Below are 24,137 nucleotides of genomic sequence, written 5' to 3' on the forward strand. Positions count from 1 at the left end.
CAATAACAGTCATCCGAATCTGCCTTAGAATTAAAATCCAAATATTTTGGCAACGTGCTCATGACACACATGACACACTGATTTCCAATATTCGAGGTAAACTGTGCGACACAGAATTTTGCCGATGCTGTCCTGTGTTGTTCTATGCTGTTGGGACCGTGCTACACATCTCAATATGTGCCTATTCTTAGGATTCTATGGTATCTATCTCTCATTAGGCATTGCTCCCTCCATTTCATTGATAATACTTAGAACCAGCCCTACGTATTCTTCAAGGGCTTCCAACAACTTTCACCCAGGTTTTAATGACAATTGTTTGATTGATGCTAGAGAATAGTATATTCGTTATCAACGCATATACTTGAATTTTCGATAAAATTAAACTTGTCTTCATAAAAGGAACAAATTTTTTTATTTATAAGCTCCCTTAACTTTTAAGGATCGGTTCATATTCACTTACGCCTTGACACTGCTTAAATCTATTGTCTGAAATAATTTTTTGGCAGAAATCTGTAGCAGCTTGCGTCTTTTCTGGTGTCTTAGTGCATACTTGATCTTCAGACGGAGAATCCTCACAACGATCTAAAATTTTTAATATAACAATTTTATTTCATGAATATTCTCAAAAAATATCAGCTATACACAAAAAACGAGTATACTTACTTCCGATATGGTCGACTTTCCAACTATTAGCAAAAGTGAGAATATTTTTCGGAGTTTGTCCATCTTCACTAACAACGTCAGTACTTGGATCTCCATCTAGGTTTCCACACAAACCTTCAGTTCGATTCCAATGATTTTCTTTCAGGGAGACTTGAATTAGTTGCTGAAAAATGAAGAAATTCCATATATATATATATATATATATATATATATATATATATATATATATATACAGAGTGGCGCAATAGAACGTGCATTTATTAAGTATAGGCTGAAAAACTAAATATATGAGGTATTGTTGGAATAAAAGATATGACGATTAGGTAATTGAATGGAGTTTATTTTTTAACCATAACATCTAAATGACGGACCTCTCGAAGACGGCACTCTTCTAAAGGCGAACGCAGATTTATGAGAGCTCTTGTAAATAAATCTGGGGTGATTGCTGCCATTTCTTGGCCGAAATTTTCCTTTAAGTTACTGATGTCCCTCCGATTGTTCATGTAGACTTTATGTTTGTCAAGTCAGAGCTACGTGGAGGCCAAGAGATATGACCTTTTTTTGGAAATTAGTCTTCAGGAAACATCTATCTCACAGCCGCCATAGAGTAATTCGATGTGGGACAGGTCGCTCCGTCTTGTTGGAACCAAGTTCTCGTATTCGCTATTCTTGATCTCGCAAGTTCTGGTCATCGCAACATCGCAATATAGCGGTCGATGTTAACGGTTATGTTTCGTCTTCGTGAATCTTCAAAGAAGAAAGGAACTAAAATTCCTTTGCTTGATATTGCTGCCCATACCTTTACTTTCGGACTATGCAGTGGTTTTTGATGTTTTATTTTTGGATTTTTTTCGATCCAATAACGACAATTTTGTCGGTTTATGATCCTATTTAAATGTAAACGAGACTCATCTGGAAAAAGTGGAAAATCGACTAAGCATTTCTTCAGCAAATGCCAACCAAAGCTGGTATCTTTTAATTCCTGTGTTAACTGGAGCTTATTAGGATGCAGTTTAAGATCCAACTTCATAATTCGCTGTAAACTTCGTCTCGACAAGTTTAAAGCCGCCGATCCTTCACTCTATCAATATTGTCTGTGATCCTAGACGTTCCTGGACGACCTTTTGCTGGTGGTTTAAACGGTTTAAACACTTAACCTATATTCTGATTAAATTTGCACTCGGAGCTGTCTTAATCCATGTTCTGAACGATACAGTCGTCTTGTTAAGACGTATGAATGACTGTTCTCGTAAAACGTGCGAACATAAAAAGCGCGACGCTTTCCGTCGAAGTGACTCATGGCTACTAAAAATTCCACGAATGCAACTATCCAACCACGCTAGGCTCCCCCTGCCCACGCACCGTTTACCTCGCGAAAAAAGATGATGTAGTACGAACGTTCTATCGCGCCACCCTGTATATATGTTTCCCTCTATTTGTCTAAGTGTTTGCAAGCAGATTATAGCCGTTATATTATAGTGGAAACTACCTCAACGCAGACACCTTGCATATTTTTATATTTTTGAAAGATTATTTCAACGAACTATATCATATATGATATAACTATGAAATTAATACACAGAATATAGTCATCTTGTTGTATGTAATAACATATTCTCCTATACAACTTGTCTCGAAGTCTCGTACGTTGTTCAAAGTTTGGGGTGAATAATAACCTTCATTATACACTCCTGAATAATATGCTATTATTTTACATGTGTATGCAATATTATAATAATAAAAATTTGAGTCTCGTCTACAAAAAACTTTTAATTACCTGACCATCCCAAAGCACTGAAACTCCAAGGGTATCCAAGTTGAGTAAAAGATTGTTTCCTTGCAATTCCACTCTGATACCAGGAATTCTACCAGGAATCGGAAGAACTTTCTCCCCACTTTTAAAAACTAGCTGACCATCGGCGCTCTTGGTTAATAGATACTCAACATTTTGAATATATATCAATATATCTTCATAACAGTTGAGTGGATCTTTTGTACAAGTAGGCGCATCTTGAATAATGATACTAAATGTACTGTCTTTGGAGTCACGAACCAATACATGCGGACATGGTGATTTGAAACTAAAAAAATGATACATTTCGATTCTATATATTCCAATATATGCACGACTGAAAAATACCTAAATACCCTATTGTCGAAGGTTTTGTAATGGGATCCACCCCAGGTAAAACAAGTCCCTGGAGTTGGAAGTTTTTGTTCAATAATAGCTGTTTCCAAGTCTTTAACTTTACTACTGATTATTTTTGAACTATCATCGACCATAATTGATTTAGGCTGAAATAAAACAGATATTTAAGTTGTTAAATTGAAAGAATTATGTCAAAATTAAATGATAGATCAGTTTTGATCCCATCTTATTTTTTTATCTTAGAATCCCAATATTAACAAGCTATACTTTCCTTTTAAAATCTTGAAACTAGAAAGTAATACAACAAACAATATAAATAATTCGGATCAAGAGATCTCTCGGTGTTATATCTGTAATAGCCAATTTCTGTGTGCCCTATGATTAGGCATACCAGAGTTTTCGTTTCCACTTAACTGCAGTATTTCTTCCCCCTAGTATGATGGATTTGTTTCGCCCATGAGCCTGTCTCTATTCATATGACTTGAGCCATGCTTTTTTGTTTTTCTCTTTCCTCACAGCTTAAGAGGTTCCTTAATATGCGCGTAAGAGATTCCCACCGCAGGTTCGGGCCCTGAAAGCCCAGCAACTCTATCGCCCTTCCGCTAGTCAATACATTGAGTTTATAACAGAATCAGGTTTGATTCTGTGGTCATACATTACAATGCCATTGGTGCCGATGTGTACACTACTTTCCTATGGGAAAGATTTGTTCTTCACTCCCCTTGAGCTTGTATACTCATGCTCCAGTCACCTCGCTTTTTTTAGATCCTTTTTGGTCCTCAATCGACTGTACACTACTTAATATCCTATACTATAGCTTCATTGGAAAAGCAATATTTGAGATGTACAAGTTCAACGCCACCTATCATGAAGAGTAGAAAACTATTTTCTTCTATTCTCTGTTGAAAACCAATTTTTAAGATAGGTATATTTGGGACATAGTAAACTAAGTCAAATATGAAAGGCTATTTTTTTAACTTCAGAAAGAAATGTAGATTAGAAAATGTAAAAATGTACTATGTACAATAATATTTACTTACCGTAGTAACTGGTATATCAGAGACGTTCATGGTTTTGATGTCATTAATTATATCTTCTTGTCCAGTGGCCAATGCTTCTTCCAATTGATCTAATAATTCTTTTTCGGCGCTACTCATTCCTCCTTTAGATGAAGATAACTCTTTCCTGATCCTCTTTATAGTTGTTATCAAACTTTCTCCACTATCCAATGCTTTTTGGATTCTTTTGATCAAGTTTCTAGTTTTTTCTGAACTCAGATCAAATTCATTCGACACTAATTGTGATTCATCAGAACCTGGGATCATATCAACTTGTGAACCGTCGGCTGGAAAAAATCCATTTTTATTATTTGATCAACAATAAACTTCTAATATCATACACTGCAACCATTGGTGAATGAATCAAAAGTAAAATCTTTTCTGCTTGTGTTCGAGGAAACTAATCCCTCGACATTCGCAATTCGTATTGATCATTAAGGTCATATCTCTTGTGACAGGGGTCTTAAGGAGCATACTCTGGTTAATTTGTATATAAAATTTTTCGTTTTATATATGAAAATATACATTATATCGAATATTATTCGTCATAGTAAGAGTGAGTGATATGGAATGGATCATCTCAGTGTACTTTACGAGTACTACTCCCACAAATGTTAAACCCATAAGTATTAGGAATAACTAACACCTTACAAGAATTAGGAGTTGCAACAGCCACTGCTAGGACCTGCCAACCATTTGTCAATGGTTGGTAAAAAGTTGAAATATATGATGAAAAATACTTCTTAAAGTCATATAAGAAGCTCCTTGCGCTCGTACAATCGACTGACGTAACATTGAGCAGTGTAAGCATAAAGAGAATTAAGGAAATGACCTTGGATCAGTCGATCTTACGGTATTTACTTTTCACCAAGATCTTTTAATATAGCAGATATTAGAAACGGCCACAATACATCATTTTCCTCTCTTTTAGAACATGTTATCACCGAACAGAGAGATTGTATTTTTTATTTATTTTCAATTTTTGAACTAGTTCTTTCTCATTACAATAAATATGGAGTTATATTTATTAGTTCCTCACGGTATAAGGCCAACGTCATCCTAAAAGAATCAATTACGTACCTTAATATTTAGAGAGGTTAAAACACTAGTATCCTGTGGATAGGGTTAACTACCGTTTTTATTATTTTTTTATTATCAACATAGTATAAAAAAACAGAATTTTAATGTCAGCACCAAATTTCGAAAATGCCCAATCAGAAATCAGTAGCGAGAGCTCTAATTAACCACCTAGCCCATAGATTGAACGCAGAACTTCTCCACCTTAGACTATAGTCTTACTTTGGTCGAGAAAGTGACAAAAAATCTGAAAGAATTGACATCAAAATCTCAAAATCGCTATTGGTTAGTTCCTTTTGGGGGAGAATTCACAGTCCATATAACTGTATTGTCATGTCGTTTAAGTGTGTGATAGCCATTGTCAAGGCAAAATCTCCCTATATTATTCAATAAAAATATCAGTAGTTTTGATTCTAAATGAGTGTGGTTGTTAATAATACGTGTGTCAGATATATTGTCGGTCATCGAAACTTATATTAACAAAAAGAAATAAGAGACTGGATAGTAAACAACCTGTCCAGGTCCACATTACAATATTGAATTTTCAGAATCAGTGAATCATTTAAAACTATAGATAACCAACAACAATAAGCAAAAAATTAATTTCTTGGAATTCCCTAAATAAAACCGATTATTAAATCGAATAATACTGAACGTAAATAGGGTATTATACATAATTCGAAATATTTTTCCTATAATCACTAGGTAGTTACTTTTAATGGAGTTTCCACCAGTTCACATTCAGCAGTAAGTTGTGAGTTGTGTATTAAACGTCAAATTATTCTCAAATAAAAGTTTCGTGAACAATAAAGTATGTAGCAACTGTGGCTTCTAGATCAACCATCAAGTCGATTTACAGATTCGACAAATGTCCTAGCCCAAAAAGAGGCTAAATAGTTGGAATGAGGCTTAAGAAACAAAAGTAATGTCAAAGAATATACGGTGGACGAAATGACAAAGAAGAATGGTTCCACTGTTTTAATATTACCTCCGTCTTACTTTGTTTTAAATTCAAACGAATTAATGGGGTGCCAACTAAAAAACAGAATAAGAACTAATAACACTTCAAATGGAAATGCCTCTCATTTGGGGAACTGATGAATGCTCAAACATTAACATCGAGAATTGAAGAAATGCCATAAATTACGTAAAAACATTTGAAAACCAAATTATACAACATTTTTCAGTTTTAGATAGACTTCTAATTGATTTAAACGACAGGTATTCTGATGTGTTGCTGGTGATTCACAAAAATTTTGTTGTAGTATATATATATAATAAATGAAGACAGCAGGGGAAAAACTTGGCGAATCACAATTTCAGTCCCGGAAATTGTCACAGATATGAAGTCAAAAAGTTATTCCCCAGTATTATTTTACTGTTATAAAATATTCACTCTATGTTATCTATATTATGGCAACAAAAACAAAAAAAAACAAAAAATGGTCAAAGATTTTCTAGCTCTATGAGTAGCTTTCAACAAAAAGTGCTATGTAGCTTTTACTCTAGTTTTAAGTTGACCGGTATCATACATTCCTTTCATTTGATAAAATCCTTGTTCTTGCATGATTAAAATGTTATTCACTTAACTTAAAATAAATGACTTATTCCAAATATATGACGTATTGAATCACTTACGATAGACGCAGTCAGGTATGGGAGCTGGTAGAAAAAAACCCAAGGAATAACTACAAGTATAAACAGGTGCTGGAGGAAATTCGAAATCAATACCAGTTGGACAGCTGACTGAACATGAGAATGTGTCTGCGTTACCAGAACAATTGTAGCCTCCGTTGAAGTCCAGTAGTTTGGGAGAACATACGCTTGCCACTGAAAGAATGAGAATATAGATATCAGCACGTGTATTTTCATTAATTCCAAATTAAACGGGAATATACTTACAGTACTGGCATTGAGAACCTCTGTAGTCTTGAGGACATTGACATACATTGTACGACAAACAGTTGCCGCCATTTAAGCAGGGAGGGTCACATGTTGCTAAAGAAGTAATAAATAATTAAAACTAATAAATATGCAGAAGTGATTGTTAGGCTAAAAGTTAACGTTTTCATAAGTAATCAATTGGTTGAGTAAAAACTAGTTCATAAGTATGCATTCGAAATATCAATTTCCATATAATTATATTCAATATACTCGTAAATATGGCTCAAAATATACCTTGGCAATCCGGAATTGTGACCCACTTATCTCTTGTTGGTACCCAGAGCCCATCTTTGCAGGTCATTGTTGCAATGGCAGAACCATCAGGAAATTGATGTCCAGTCATACAAGTAACTGTACATTGTCTAAAAAATTTTAAATCACTTAAGTCGAAAGAGTTTCAATTTTTTCTTGTATAATTTATCAATTGTTTTGATTTTTCTATTCAGTATTTTCATAAAAGAGTAAATTGTGTGTTTGTACGATTATTTCACTGATTGCTTGAGGAAAAAAGATTTTGAGTATGTCGAGTATTACAAAAACTGGCAGTACCAATATCGTGTACGAAGTGACATCATACAATACAAACATTTGAGAAGTTGAATTGTGTGCTCAAAATCGTGGATGTATCGACCGATGGAAGACGCAGCCACTCGTTGATAGCCGCCACAAGGCGACAACACACAATGAGCATAAATATGAGCCACAGTCGGTCGGTACAGCCGTATACGAGCCACAAGTTTGCGTCCATAATGCTTTTCATCATATATGTGTCACAAAACTGTCTTTCTCAATCATTTAATCAATTCATTCTGATGAAATAAGAGAGTGACTTGATATGGGTCTACGTAAATTTCCAACTTTTGATTAACTGCTTTTAGGAAGTTAGTAGACGAGTATTCAATAAGGCTGGTCTGGTTGGGCTGAAAAGACGAATATGGAATGCAATATCAAACCAATATACACATATCAGGATTCCTGATAAGTTCACATCCCTTAAACTCTTGGCTGTTACGGCTTTCTCTGCAGATATTTACATTTTTAGATGTCTTACAAACGAACTACTCAATAGGAGTCTCGTTTTCAGAATACTTAAGATGTCCGTTGATAATTGAGAATCAGAGTCGTTGTTTTGTGATTATTTTGAGTTTAGTGCGTCGCTTTTATTCCATAATTAGGGTGTTTTTTTATATAGTGATATAAATAATGAGGATGACCTTAAGTAATTATTATTTGAAGCTTGGTTGCTTGGTTTAGATCGTACGTTAGTGAAGAAAACTAAATGTGAGCATGTAAGCTACTGCCAGCTACTAACTTGTGTGGCACCAGCCTTAATGAAATACAGCTTTTAAACTTACTATCTACGGTAAATTCAAATACGGCATAGAACCTCCGTAGGGTAGGCTTCATGGACGGTTTCAGGGAAAGTTTGTGCCAAACAACAAAATTTTCTTCACTCAAACAATCGGTATTATTCGTTTTTGTAAATGCACTACTTCTATGAGTAAATCAATGTTAAAGTGTTTTTATATAGGATATTCAACATACTTTGAATTGCAGCTTCGTTTAGCATTTTTCGGCATAGGGGAATGATTCAAACAAGGTTTGTTTTCATACTGGCATTGAGGGCCAGAAAAGTTTTCTGGGCAATTACATTCATTTGGTTTCCAGCATATTCCATTATTTTGACACGATAGAATACAGATAGCTAAAATCAACGAAGAACTAAATTAAAATATGATAAACAGCTGAATATTTTATTTCTTGAAACTATCATAGTATGGGGAGAAGAATCCGATGTCACGTAAATTGTAATTTGATTGATGCTAAACAACATTTACGACGAGGTCGGTTTGAGGATTGAGTGAATGAATGACAATTACCGTAATTCAATAAATCCATTCAAAAATAATCTTTCGGAGGTTTTTTTTTCATTGACCTGAATAATCGATAAAAACTTTTTGGATCTCAAAACACTGTGGCCATGATCTTATTGATCGAATACAAAAGCGGTTTGTGCTTCTTGAGATCATGTGTCTCGAATGGATAAAGTCCATTGTTTCGAATATATTTTGTGACAAATTCACTTTTGAAGATATCCGAATATAGGTTTCAATTTTTTATGCAAGCGACCTTCTTATCAACATTAAGTAATCGTAGAACCCTCTTTGCAGATAGGTATTCCATATAAAAATCACATACTCGTTCGTTTGAAATATATATTTCATCAGCTCAAGTACTTTTATTTGAGGACCGCTAAGTAAATGGGCACGGGTTTTAGTAACTATTTTTGGAGTAGATGCGGTGTATGATGGTCCCGGACGTTCAAGATTATCCGTATTCATATGGCAACTTTAAAAAGCAGAAATTCGCTTAGAAATCATCCATCGGGTCGGGATACTTTCAGGATAATGTTTACGTAACTTTTCCTCGGTTTCCTTGATTGCTTTTCTATGTAATAAATGAGTTTATTTTTCGAAAATTTTTTTTCTCCATATTTATCTAACAACGGAAACATTATTCTTCAATATATATTAAAACTACTCTGTCAGATTTATGTAAAATTTAGAACTTCACTAAATTTAATGATAACTTTCCATTTTCGAACTGTGGAGAGATCATTAGTTGAATTTGAATTACTGGGTAAGCTATCCACACATTATTTTTGCAACTCTTCATATATATCCCATTGCATCTTTCAATTTTCAAACGCTTAAATGTTCATTCTCATTTTTATAGCTTTCCACCTGCAAGCATCCCTCGCCAACTAAGCAGTACATACCTTTTCTCGACACTCTTTCCCTATTCAATATATCTTCAATTAATCTCAATATTATGTCTGCTTAAAATCATGTTGTGTTCCGTAATTTTGTTAGTCATAGAAATCAACACCAGTGAATGAATTTAGCTCTAAATGTCACACAATTCCACAAAAAGCAAAAGTTAGTGCTTCATCCTGAACGAGTGCAACTCTAAGAAGCCCTGAACTTCTCATAGTTTCTTTTTTTCTTGGCTATATATTTTATGATCATTCCTCATTCCACTACCTCAGTTTTGAGTCAAGACTCAAGTAGAAGCTTGGCTAGTGCGTTGAATATGAGTTCCAAGGTTCGTGTTTAGGTGTTGGCTTCCACTCTTGAAGTGAATATTTTTCTAGTTTCATCCCAAAATTATTCTTGAAACGAATCAGTACATATAGTTTGCATTTTATCTACTAAAATACTGAGCTTTGGATCTATCCATTATATTATTACTTTGGTTATTATGGTTATATCTTCAGTATATATATCTTATAAGTTTCAATCCAAAAATGTATCAAAATGATCACTTATTCATAATAAATGAATTGTAACAAATTTTTCAAGGCGTTATCAGCTTTATTTGATTATACGATATCAAAGACAGATTGTCATACTTATTGGGATTAAAACACTTTTTATGATTACAATGATTTGAAATTTGAAATAATAATAATTATGAATTCTCTATCATCCTCATAAACGCCTTATCGGCAATATGAATTGAGGAAAGTTTAGATTTTTATTATAATCCACATTTATAATTCTTGGTAAAAAATTTTGAGTAAAAATTGAAAAATTATACTCAAATAAAATCTAAATTATTTCTAGAATATACATACGCCTGCAGTCTGGAATAGTTTCCCATTTATTAGCATGAGATACCCAATTCCCATTTTGACATTCTATATAGATTTCTTGAGATCCATCAGGAAATTCATGATCTTCAAAACATCTTATGGAACATTTACTAAAAATTTAAGATAAAGATAAGACTTTCAAATCAAAACAAATACTTTGATGTTAAGTAATTTTAAGCTTGAATACGATATTTCAAAACATAACCTCAAAAAGCCCTTGTAATGTAAACAGACTTTAAGGCTTATTTATAACAGTGCAATATTCCTTATTTTTCAGAGCTCTTCAGATGGTTATTTGTGATAATTTATAATGTGTCTTAAGTCAATATATCGGGGAATAATAGTAAGTCAAAACGATGATCAGTGCGTGATCAGCACATGAGCATCCCGGGTAAAAATGTGAGGAGCGAGCGCCGCATCGGTGCTGAAGCCATTAGATCAGGAGTAGTACAAGGACAGCATCGTATTATCGTACTGTAGTGAAATTTTTTATATTCGTCTGTTTGAAGGTTTACCTTCAGTGTCTGAAGACAATAACTTGGTCATCGAAACGAACGTCAGACAGTGTAATTGTGAGTGTTGATGTAGTGGTGGTGTAACCAGTGTATTCAATATGAATATTACCAACGGTTCCAGAAATTCCAGCTCAGTTAAGAATTTTTGTTCTTCAAATATTCACTCTTATCTTGTTTTTTTTGGAAACTAAATGAAAATTTTATTTTCTTAATAAAAAATTATATGTATATGAATATGTGACAAGGAAAACCACAGATTAATTTAGAACCAATATCTCATCTTTTGCTGTTAGTGAAACAACTCAAAACAGGTCCAATTGATTGAATGAATTTTTTATTAATTTGTAAATTATAAATTCAATTGATGAAATAACTGGGTATAAACTATAGAAATAATAGTCTTAGTCAATACACCACACTATTCAATAGTGTGTCTAATGAAAAAGAAGGTGATTCCAGAGATTTTTGTTTGAAAAACAAGGTAGAATCTTTTGAAAATGATTTGTGCTGGTGGGTCTTCTTGTAGAAACTTTGAAATAGTATAAAATATATAAGAAATATTAATTTTCAAATATGTCTTGAGAATAAGGTACATAAAATAATTTGAATAATAATGTCTTATTAGTAGCAAAAGTAACCTACTTGTTACTGCAGCTTCTTTTGGTATTTCTTGGCAACGGAGCATTGGCACTGAGACATGGTTTGATTTCGATTTCACATCTGGAGCCAGAAAAATTCTCAAGGCATCTGCATTGGTTATTAGAAAGACAAGTAGCATTGTTCTGACATGGTGGTGAACACACAGCTAAAATTGAAATATTAAATAATTATAAATATTCTATATATAATTATAAATATTATAAATTCAAATACCTTTACAGTTGGGTATTGTAGCCAATTTGTTATCTTTTGATACCCATTTGCCGTCTTTACATGTTATTGATGTACTTTGAGAACCATCAGGAAACGCTTTATTTGGTAAGCAAGTGAAGGTACATTGTCTAGAAAAACATTATGAATTTAAAATTTTTCATTCATATCGTCTAGAAATAAATATTGAGTACACAAAATTTGATAGAAACTCGATATAGCAGCATTTGATTTAATTTCTCCCATAGTTGATTGAAATTAATAAACGATGATACTCACTTTGAACTACAAACTCTTCTAGCATTTTTTGGTAAAGGTGCGTCAGTACTCAAACATGGTATATTATGAATTTCGCATTGAGGTCCTGAGAAATTTTCAGGACAATGACACTGGTTATCAGATGAACAAATTCCGTTATTCAGACATGGAGGATCGCAAATTGCTGAAAATTGAACAAAATTCTATATGTAGTCACACAAATAGGTTGAAATGGTTTGTAAAGACTCGAGATAAATGTAATATATCATTAATGATTTATTGGTACTATGTTATAATATAACTCACTAATTTCAGCTTTAGTTTGTTAGGCTAAACAAAGGTTATCTGAAGATATCGGCATTGAGAAATATAGGTTGTGTTAAAAGAATGTAAAGTTTGGCGGTTGCGGAAATTCTCAGAAAAGCTATTTACATGTTTTTATATACGGCAGCGATTTGTTTGTATTGTTAAGAACTCGGCCCCGAAAGGAAGCCGGCCCTGTCCGGTTATAATGGACTTCTTAAAACATTGCAATATTTTTTTATAGGATCAATTTCTTGGAAAGCGTTTTTGCTTGTTCACATTCTAGAACCGAATTATCGAGAAATCTGTTTTGTATAAATAGGTGATTGATTATTAGTGAGGAAATCAGTAAATAATCGGATGTTATCCAGGGATCGACAAGTAAACGGTGTGTTTAAATAAATTAATATGTTAAGAAGTCTAGTTTTAGTGAATAGTGAATAGCTTAGTGTATTTAGTGTAAGCGTATAAATAAATTATAATCATTTAAGAAGAAGAAATAAAAGTTGAGGTAGGTAACTTAATACCGTCCAATACGAGGAAATCAAAACATTTTGGAATTTGGAAAAAATTGAGTATCCATCATTATATTTGTTTTTTAAAGGCGATATTCGTACGCAAATAAAAGAAAGTTAGACACTTTGTACGGAGACTCTTCATCATCCTGTATGCCCATAAAAGTGAAGCATCGGCTTGAATGACGACGAACGTTCGAGACGACCAAAAGCTGCCGCGACCAGCGCAGCGTTATCATCGAAAAAATTCACCAAATTTTAGTTTAAAAATGTAAAATCCCTTCTAATTCATAATTACTTTATATTGCATTCAGAGTTGATGACTTATCTACAAAAAGTTGAAAAATACTTCCAAAATACGATTGATGACAACATGGAAAATGTTTTCAGTTTTTTTGACTTGACTATCGGTTTACCTTCACAATCAGGTACACCTTGAAATTCTGGTGTAATCCATTCTTCGTGATGACAAGTGAATTTCAATTGAGTTTTTCCATTCGGAAATTGATGGTTCGGCTTACAATCAGCCTTACATCCGGAAAATTGCGAGCATCGCACCACAGCATTTGATGGTTTGGGCATGCTAGTACATCCTAAAATGAAGAAAAATGCAAATGAAATAGATATTCAGTAGGAGAAGTTCAATATTCTAGAAAGCATTCCGTTGAAAACGATGTAAAACTGAAAATCTAGTCTACAGTTATTTCGGAGATGATGAACAGTTGGACAATAGTAGACAGTAGATAGTGAAATTTCTAATAGAACGTCGCAATAAAGTATAATCTGTTCTGTTCCTTTGGATTACCACTCCGCTATTTAAGTACTTACCCTACTTTTATCTAGTTTTATTACTATCGAAATCAATCAGTATCAAAACAAGATATCTTAAACTATAATTTATTGAATTGAAAACGTCGGTTTCAAAATATATCGCAAATAATTCATTTAAAAACAATGTTTGGAAATGAAGTAGATTCTAAGAAATAAATAAAGAAAGAAATTCCAGAAACAAACTTAACGATCATTTATTTGAATGAAATACGATATTAAACAAAACCATTTTGTAGAAGAAAAAATCATTTGGAGATAAATCTGGTGATTTGGAAGGTCTCTTGTTCGCACTACGTGAATAATAGTAGATATATTACGTAACGAGAGGCAAGAGGGACATTACACGAGTGTAATGTTGAGAACGGGGCGCTAGTTGAGTTATACAACACGTGAATGTAAGAAAGTTTGTTTCCATAGTTATTTTTTTACGAACACTAATGAATCTCCACATGTATGGAAAACGACAATTACCGTTGTCTCTATTATACCAAATTCAACAACTACTTCTAGACGGGGAGCCGGTAACACTGAAAGTCCGGTCATGGCGGAGTCAAAAAATTTTATTTAAATAGATAGAACATAAGTATAGGAACAAATTAAGCTCGGTAGGCGTGGATTCCTATTGCCGAAACAATGTGAAGAAAAATTATTAAAAAAATGGAGAAATGTTTTACCGTCATCGCGGATATTAATTTCTTTTTGTATTCGACAGTAAATTTTATTAGCTTTTACAAAAAAAAATCACGCAAACCACTTTGTCTTGCCGGAAGGATCTGGCATACCTATTTGAAGTGTGTGATGAATGCTAAAATTTCTTCATCAAGCCGAAAACTATTTCTCACAAAAACTGCGGAAAAATCCCGCATACCATCTAACGTGTTAATCATTTGTCTCGGAAATATTCACAAATTTGAAAACCAAAAAATATTGATAACAAATAAATTAGGTAAAGAAATTAATTTTATAAGTTGTACAGAACTTGCACGAGAATTAGGTCCATCACTTTGTCGAGTTCTTCCGGGCTTCCATGCCTTCACAGGTTCTGATTATACAGCAGCTTTTGTTCGCAAAAGGAAAAATCAAACCATTCAACATTTTAATACAGAATGAAGAATACCAAAATATGTTTGAACATTTTACGGATCCGGAAGACATCAATGGCGAAGAGGAAACAGATCTTATCCAAAGATTTACCAACGAAATGTATAATATAGACAAAAATAATGTTGGTAGTGTAAGATTTGAATTATTTTTGAAATTTTTTGCCAGCACCAGCGACAAAGAAGAATTTCACAAAGGTCTTATAAATTTCAAATCTAGCAATATTCCTCCATGCTGGAAAACTCTGTCACAAAATATCTTACGCACCATATTTCATTTGAACCAACAGAATGTGTAGCAGTACCTTCAAAAGTTGACTATTCCGTCAAGATACATCAATTTTCGTATTTTACACTTTTCCTTACATGCGCGGTATGCAGACAGGTGAAATTTGGTGATTAAAATTCTTCATTTTCGTATGTAATCTTATAAATAGAATTTTATTATTAAAAGTAGCATCCAAATAATTCAAACTCCCACGTTTATTATGAGAAAGTGAGCAAATCACCTCAAAGAAATAATAGAATTGTAATAATAATTTTAAGAAGTTCTCAATCTATGTTTCCATTATCTTTGAATAAATCTAAAAATGGGCCATTGATGTAGTCCTCTAAAATTTTCTTTAAAACGAATCTGGCGGTATGTAGATGATAACGTTGCCGAATTCAAAAACTTAGTGTGTATGAATTATGTTTAAGGTTCATCCATTAATTATGTGCTTACAAAAAAAAATCGCTTTCCTATTTTATTATCACAAAATTCTATCCGTTTATTATTATCCTCGAGAATTATTTTCTGGGCTGTTTGTAACAGAAGCGAGTTCCAATTTTTGACGCACGCTTTTGTTATGATACTGAGCTGATTTCAATTCTAATAAATAGTGTAGTTAAAAGTGGTAAGGAAATCCAATGGAATAGTCAAGCTGATTATGATTTGCCGCGACGTTTTTTTCAACTTTTTTCAATACTATTTTTCATGAACTGGAATCATATTGAGCATATTCGTTGATAATAACATCATATTTGATAATATTTGATGATGTTTTATTATTGAATATTATATATATACAGAATAATTTCAATCTTAGTACAAACAGAATTCTGTTTGTACTGAATTTAATCTCCTATCCAAACTAAAATATCAGTTGATAAATATGCAAGTTTATACAACTTAATTGCATATTCTATATGAAAATCTATGAAAATTATGCTTATTTTCCTTGTCAGAGTCAAGTATTAAATTAAGGATCTAAGGATAATTAATTCTAAACATATGATATATATATATATATATATATATATATATATATATATATATATATATAAAGCCAAAAACATCCATTTCAAGAAAGTTTTTCAAGTTTGGAAAGGATTTGAGATGTTTAACCGCAAATTTCAAATCAAAATTGTATCATGAGATTGCGGATTTATTCACAAACATCGAAAAAAAGTGAAAAAGAATTTAAGAAACAGTTTTAACATCGTAACACTCAACTACTTGTAATCTCTTATCACGTCAAGTGTATCTAAGCAATTAAACAAAGAATGGATTGATAAATAACTTTAAAAATGTCAATATACCTCCTTGAAATGATACCATTTTTTTAATAGTATCTCCAAATGGGTCGAATCTTTTTTGTTCGGTCAGTGGGGCACTCCAACTTGATCTATTTATTTTTGTTTTCGAAGCCGATTTCGTTTTCGTGTAAAATTTCGAGGCACTCCTAAAAAAATTAAACACTATAGTATGAAAAAATAGCTAGGAAACTTCCTCACAATAATGGGTTGGAATGAAAAATTGTTTTTTTTTAAATTTCTGAAAATTGGTCTAATCTGATTTGCATTTGCATTTGATAATCTCATATGAATGAAAGTATATTTCATTCAAAGTTAGTTGAAGAGAGACTCAAGTCTTTATTTCGGGTATTTTCGTCCAATGTCTATAATATAAGCTATTAAACAAATCTTTTCTTCACTTTTCTTATTTTATAACCGCCTTAAAACTTGTTTCAGCGATTGGAGATGTCGGTATAAAATTTCGAAGTTTCTTGTCGACTTTCGGTTTGTAAAAGAGTCCTTGAAACAACTATAATAAATAATATGAGTTCTTGTTTCAATTAAAATAAAATCTTGATACTTTTGTGTACGTTACTGGTCAATGCAGCATTTTACAACAGAGGATTGTTTTTTACTTCAGTTTCTTCAACTAAATCTTCATATACATTTTAAGGTTTCATTATTCTGAAAAATAGAGGATCTCACAAAACTCGAGAGATAATCTTATTTGAAATAAATTCTATGGAACAAATAGATTTTTCTATTAAATAATATTTTCATTAGATGTTTATATAAGTATAAGACATGACGTACTTCTATTGATTTTTCGTGTAACAGGTGCGAAATAAAAATTTGATACCTCTGAATTGAGTTACATATACATTTTTATTGCATATAAAAAATCGCAATTGAAAAAACAGTTTGTACATATTGTATAGAAAATTTAGCAATACACATTAAAACTATAAAAAAGCGGTAATAGTTTTTGTTTTTATAGTATTTGGAGTTCCGCCATAGCGAGTAACAAATTCTTAAGCTATAAAATTAAGTAATTTGAAAAATTCTGTTCAAAAAGCGACAAATTTTAGTAGAGACAAGATACTCTAATAATTATTATAGACAAGAATAAACCGAATGAAGACAGACAACTATTCTAAAGATAAATAAATTGTAGGTAGAAATGCTGCTTTCTACTGTAAGTTTAATTGAAATAATAATATCAGCCTTCAGCGGTATCCCATTAGTAAAATAGTTGCGTTATAATAGAGAATAATTTATAATTGAATCTCTATATTAGATATATTTTATGGAATTACATTTTCAAAAACTATTATTTTCTCTATTTATACCTTACTTTGGTCATAAAGAAATGAAATGATTCAGAGTTCTTATTGTATAACTGGCTCGAAATTCAATGCATTTGTTTTTTTTTCTTTCATCATCAACAACATTTGTTAGAAAGGAAATATACAATTTACAGTATTCGCATTCACATTTTATCTGAAGCATTAAATCCAAGAAATAAAGTAACTGTAGATTATCAAATGATTGCTTTCAATCCTTCTCACGTGGTGCTCATTGAACATACGTATTAGTTTTGTATGTATGTGTGTCTTCTACAATATAATTCATTTATATGAATCTCTACTAAATATCATAAAAAAACTTGTCAAAGCAATAATCTGTAAATTTATTTTCTTTATTCATTACGAGTTCAATATTTTTTTACACCTCATTGTTAAACTCCAATAAAATTTCGAAGTTTCTCGCCGACTTTCGGTTTGTAAAAGACTCCTTGAAATACCTATAATAGATAATACTAACTAAATCTTCTTATAAATTTTAAGATTTCATAATTCTGAAAAATAGAGGATCTAACAAAACTCGTCATATTTGAAATAAATTCAATGGAACAAATAGATTTTTAGTGATGCTCGGATTCGATTTGATGTATGTTTTCAATCAATTATCTACTTAGAACAAGTAAATGATTATAATCACATAGTTTTGCTTTCTAAAGCATATAAGTAACATAGTTTAGAAATTTCAACCCATACATATTTAACTACGTCATGTGTATTGAACCAGGTTTCCTTCAAATATACTATACTTGAATTTGAGTCTCGGCATGACTTAATATACTTGTCACAGTTCGAAAATATGAGATGATGACGATGACGATGACGATGATTCCATAATAATCATTCTTTGGTTAAGTTTGTATGTTTAAAGCCACTCTCTATTAAAAGCCTTGGAGTAGATCTAAACATTTATAGACATAATCAGGATACGTACGCATTTATTTTCAATTTTCTTCAATCTTGGCTTTATATAAGTCGTACAGTATTCGTTGAAAAACATCTTTAGTCACATCGTCAACCCTTTTTAGGTTTCGGTTAACTTTCTCTTGTCATAAATTTGGAATTATAGTTAATTTTTCAATCAGTTTGATAATATAATACACCACGAACCACCACTGTCAAAAATCGATACCAAAAGAAATATTTTATTTAATGCAAATAATGTTACGGCTGATTTAAAACAATCAGATGATTGTTTTAATCTAAATGCTGCTAGGAGCGCGTATTTTTCAGAGATACTATGATTTCTTTTCGAAGCTACAAAGGATACAAAACTACTTTTTATACTCCAAGTAATAATCTATAAATTATTATTTGGAAACATATCGATGAGGTGATTCACACTCCAACCAAACCCAATCATTTGTGGTTACAGGTAATAAACCACTCACGACTCAATTATTATTTAATTTAAATTCAATAAAAACTTTATTATGATCAACACCAAGTAAGAAGTTGTTTTAACATAACATAGCTACTATTCATGGGAAAAATATTCCAGAAGAAAATTGAGTATTGAAGAGGAATTTTAGTGGAATTATCACAATAAACTGCTTTGTCACAAGCACTGTTTATGGTTCCCATATCTCCATTCCCAATAATCGTTTTGTTGTAACAGGAAGCAGCTTTGTAACTAATTCAGTTCAATAGAAGGAAGTCACTCTATCGTTTGCAGGTGTTACTAGAGGTCAAGGATTATAAGAAAATTGGCCACGTGAATAACCTTCGACCAATGAATAGAGAAACTTTCTATCAATTAATTAATCCACAGATTTGGTTCTGGGGCGGATGTAATAAATAATATGTATTATTTTTTTCCGTTAATTAATTGTTTATCGTATCCTGCATGTGTAGTGGATAACATAACAATTTCATTATTCTTCTTTCGGAAATATTTCCGAATAATAATTTAGGCTAATAAAGTCTACAATTTAAATTGACAATTATAAAATCCTCGATAGAAGAATAACTAACATACGATCATTATAAAAAAACAGACAGAACTGATGTTACATAAAGAAAATATTGAATAAACATAAAAAGGAACAACAAAAATTAAGCTGGGATCAAAATCAGAAACGATGAATACATGGATTTGAACCTATGAATAAGAGAATTGAGAATGGAAAGAGGAATACATGAGAATACAATTTAAATTACGAAAATATACTCTTGGTATAATCTACTAAGGGCACTTTTTTGGAAAAATGCTTAATTCAGCTATTGGGAAGGCCACTAACCATACATCACACTCACAACCATTCATATAACTTTATCTTATTGAAACAATATTCAAATATTTCTCTTGCACATACTCCTTTTTACTATTTCTATAATTCAAGCGCGAAAGCTTATTTTTCTAATCTCAATGTTCAAGCAGTACCTCTTGTCGACTTAACCTTAAAGAGTACGAAATGGACACAATCACTGAATCCACAAAAGCCCCGATGGTGTGCGGAAACTTTACAGGAAGAAATTGAGCTTGTAACCCAAATATCCTACAGTGGATGTACACTTCAATTGTGCGACCAATCATTACATATGAGGCAGTGGTTTGGAGCACTAGAGCTAGTTTGAATACCACGAGGAACAATCTCTCGAAGGTCAAAGACTAGCTTGCATATGTGCAGCCGATGCCCTTAAATAATGCACAACAGCTGTACTAAAAGTGGTTCTAAGTCTCCCACCTCTTCACATAGTACTGGAAAGCATGGCGGAAAAACAACACCAAAAATGTTCAGAGACGGAATCACCAAAATTAAACGTGGGACATGCCTAAGGATGATGCATCGAAAAGGTTAGCTTTGAGAAAAAATTTACCTCAGTTCTAGCCGTAGAAGTAAGTGGGATCATGAATCAGAAGACAGAACTGGAATAGGAGTATACGGGTTCAGAACCAAACACTCCGAAAGCCTGGGCAACACATCAAGCATTGTAAAACAGAAAAGTATACCATTAAAAAAAGGGAATAGTTCAATCTAAAGAGGATCTATCGCAAACAGGAGATCATCATTTTGTCCGACAGCCAAGCAGCACTTAGAACTTTAATGTCCAATAACATAAATTCCAAACTCGTTTGAGATTACGTAGAAAAATTAAAAAAGAAAAATAAAGTTACCTTACAATAGATTACTGGACACACCGGAGTGAAGGGAAATGAATTGCTGGTAAACTCGCTAAAGCGGGCGCAGACAAGCCCTTCATGGAACCTGAACCTTTTGTTGTATCAGCTACGAAACAATGAAAAAATCATTGGAAAAAAGTAGATACCAGCAAAACCAATCATTGGGACAACTTACAGGGGCTGAGACAGGCAAACTATAACCAGAACCATCGTCTCAATAGACACCTGAAGGCGCTAGACTTAGCAGATAATGCGGCGTGCAGATCTTGTTGCATAGAGAACGAAATCTCTATCCACATTTTCTCGAAGTGTGAAACACTACGAAACCCCAGAACACTACACCCGGGAGCGTATCAAATAGAAGTCGAAGATCGCTTGGAGCTACAGCCATCTCACATACTGGACTTTCCAAAAGGAGTGGGACGGACTGATCAGCTGTAAACAAAGGGTTCCCCAGTTTCACAAGGGGACACAATAGACATAATTGGATGTCAGTGTATATGATACCCCAATATCTAAATACGTAGTTACATACATAACCTTAAAGACTGCACATCCTTTCGCTAGTGAAGTTATATTAAACACTTTGAGTATCCTTACAATCTTGTATATTTGAAATCATGTTCTTTTTTGAAGCGATTGAGTAATTCTACCACCAACATGAATAAACGTAATGAGTGAAATCAGTGCTTGCTTAATTAACCTCATTCCCTCAACTTCTTTAGAAAAAAAAACAAGAGAAACTCCAGCAATTAACGATTTAAATGAAAACATATCAAACTTAGGAAACTATGAAGCATTATATGCAAAAATTAGAATATTGAAGAGTAAAATGCAAAATAAATCACATAATTTTGTATTGTGTATATATTTTAGCTCTCAGAAGCCTTCTGTTAAAAAATTTTGATAATAAAATCGATGATAAACTTCTTTGAACATGACAGGAATCAGAGAACCGCGGCAGGTCCTATTGTTTGCTATTATAATCTCATTTTCACAAGAAAATGTCAATAGAAACCCAAAGATTTTTCAGGAATCGTGAATAATTTCTCATTCTCATTTGCGAATGCGCTACAAACTCTGAGAAGTCGAACTGGTGACACAAAAGAAAACTAGTATATATAAATTAGTGCTTATTAAATAATGTATTTGAAACATTAAACATAATTAGTTCTACTGTATTAAAGTTTATCAATTTATAAGGAGTAATAATAACGAGCCATGGCATAGAACAATAATAAAGACAAAGTAGAAAAATCTTGAATAAAGGAAACATGAATAAAAATAGATAATGATTATAATCTCCTATATTTATTTTGCTAAAAATTAACCATCTTATAAACAAGACCATTTCAACATGAAAACTCTTAAAACATATCCTCGTCGTTCTTGTTTTTCATAGACAAACAATAAAAAAAAATCAAAACTATTACATTACAAATAAAAATTTCAATTACAATTTATTCACATATATCTTGTTGAACCAACTTCACTAGACATTACCTAAGAATATAAACTATGTACGAATTAACTATAATACTTACCCATCCGTATGACGTTCGGAAGTCAATGTTTTTGTACCATATTTATTTTGTAAATACTTTGGAACTTGTACACCCCTGCAAAACAAACGAAATGTTTCAATTCAACAACATACTATATTTAATTGAATCAAATATAAATTTTTACAATAGAATGTGATTTACATATTTCAATATAAAATCTTATACAAAAAAAGTTGAAATTCGGCCTTTTATGTAAATAAATGACTTATTTGAACAACCCTAAATGTGTGTATATTCGATATTTTGGATTCTTTAGATTAATATATTGTTATACAATATTATTTCTTCTCAAAAGACAATCCTGAATCATTTGTGAGTATTTTATTCCAACACCTACTTCAACTAAGTGTCAATTTTCTCATGTTGATCCCTTTGTTCTACTCCTGACCCACTTATAATAGAAATCTGATAAAGATATTGGTTTTATTTTATAATGTTGTCTCCATTAAGTTCAATATATTTTCCATTTATTTTCCAGCACTTAAAATGTATCAGAAGAAAGATTGTTCAACCTATTCAACCCACTCATTAAGCACCGCGCATTGCTCGACACGATTTATTTTGTTTGTTGCAGTAGAATGTGCTTTGGCCTTGCAGTCCTAGGACGATTTAAAAAAATATTTTCTCATTTGAGGCCATTATTACATGCACTGAGACAGGGTTTTTGCCACGATAAAAATAAGATTTACGTATATTTGTCAAATTTTGCGGGAAGTGTCGGTACTATACATATTACTAAATTATGCTTATGTTATGCTAATGTTTCTTGATACTCTTATTACGATTGTTTTTACTTCAAATATAATTACAATGAAAATAGTGTTAAGTACGATGTACTCTATCATCTCCGTTGATCCTTTGTTAGTTTTTCATCAATCTATGACCTACATATACTTATATATGTATCTATGTAAATGTATGGATGTCTTGACCAAAAAGATCTATTGAGTCCAGCTTTCTTACTGCGTTACTGGAGAACCAAGTGTTTACAGCTGAGCCATCAATCCCATTCCTTTTAGTGTAGAATGTGGGATGGCTTTAATTGCCAGACTTCTTCGTCTTCTATTTCCAGTTCCTCGGTGTTTCACACTTCGAGAGAATGTGAATAGAGATTTCGTCCTCTGTGCAACAAAATCTGCACGCCACATTCTCTGCTAGGTCTAGCATCTTCAGGTGTTTGTTGAGGCGACTAACAAGAGTCCTATAGGAGTAGATTGTTTCTACTTAGATTGATACATTCAGCAGATCTACTCTTGTTATAGTTTCCCAGAAGAGTCTTCGCCTGTCTTAGCCCCTGTGGCTTGTCCCAACCTTCTTTTCAATTTACATATATTCAACAATTCCAGTAACAATCAGATTTGTCAATGCCAAAATCGTAAACAGTTATTCGATACTCAACGTTAAAAAAATAGCACAAAAGTACGTGTTGTACCCTTCCTAAAAACAATTTTGTTGGATATTCTCTGAAGCTGACAAAAATTTGAAAATAAAGCATATTTTTGGGATTATTTTGGGAAATTTAATTTATTATCATAATGGTAGCATAACAGAATTAATTTTTTATTTGTTTGTAGCGCATATACAGCAACTAT

General features: G+C 32.4%; 1 protein-coding gene across 1 annotated transcript in view; it reads right to left on the reverse strand.

Moving 5' to 3' along the window:
- The window catches only part of LOC130448812 (hemocytin), a 79,492-nt gene that overhangs the window by 51,534 nt on the left and 3,821 nt on the right, over window positions 1-24,137 (reverse strand). The window contains exons 2-17 of the mRNA XM_056786343.1: window positions 22,525-22,599; window positions 16,520-16,662; window positions 13,424-13,600; window positions 12,211-12,373; window positions 11,935-12,062; window positions 11,704-11,866; window positions 10,529-10,656; window positions 8,437-8,596; window positions 7,126-7,253; window positions 6,850-6,945; window positions 6,586-6,777; window positions 3,853-4,157; window positions 2,804-2,958; window positions 2,441-2,744; window positions 664-826; window positions 461-582 (exon numbers count right to left, since the gene is read on the reverse strand). Of these exons, the coding sequence (XP_056642321.1) occupies window positions 461-582; window positions 664-826; window positions 2,441-2,744; window positions 2,804-2,958; window positions 3,853-4,157; window positions 6,586-6,777; window positions 6,850-6,945; window positions 7,126-7,253; window positions 8,437-8,596; window positions 10,529-10,656; window positions 11,704-11,866; window positions 11,935-12,062; window positions 12,211-12,373; window positions 13,424-13,600; window positions 16,520-16,662; window positions 22,525-22,599 (2,602 nt within the window). The remainder of the gene's footprint in view (window positions 1-460; window positions 583-663; window positions 827-2,440; window positions 2,745-2,803; window positions 2,959-3,852; window positions 4,158-6,585; window positions 6,778-6,849; window positions 6,946-7,125; window positions 7,254-8,436; window positions 8,597-10,528; window positions 10,657-11,703; window positions 11,867-11,934; window positions 12,063-12,210; window positions 12,374-13,423; window positions 13,601-16,519; window positions 16,663-22,524; window positions 22,600-24,137) is intronic.

This window comes from Diorhabda sublineata, chromosome 9 (assembly GCF_026230105.1).
Source record: "Diorhabda sublineata isolate icDioSubl1.1 chromosome 9, icDioSubl1.1, whole genome shotgun sequence".
Lineage (NCBI taxonomy): Eukaryota > Metazoa > Arthropoda > Insecta > Coleoptera > Chrysomelidae > Diorhabda > Diorhabda sublineata.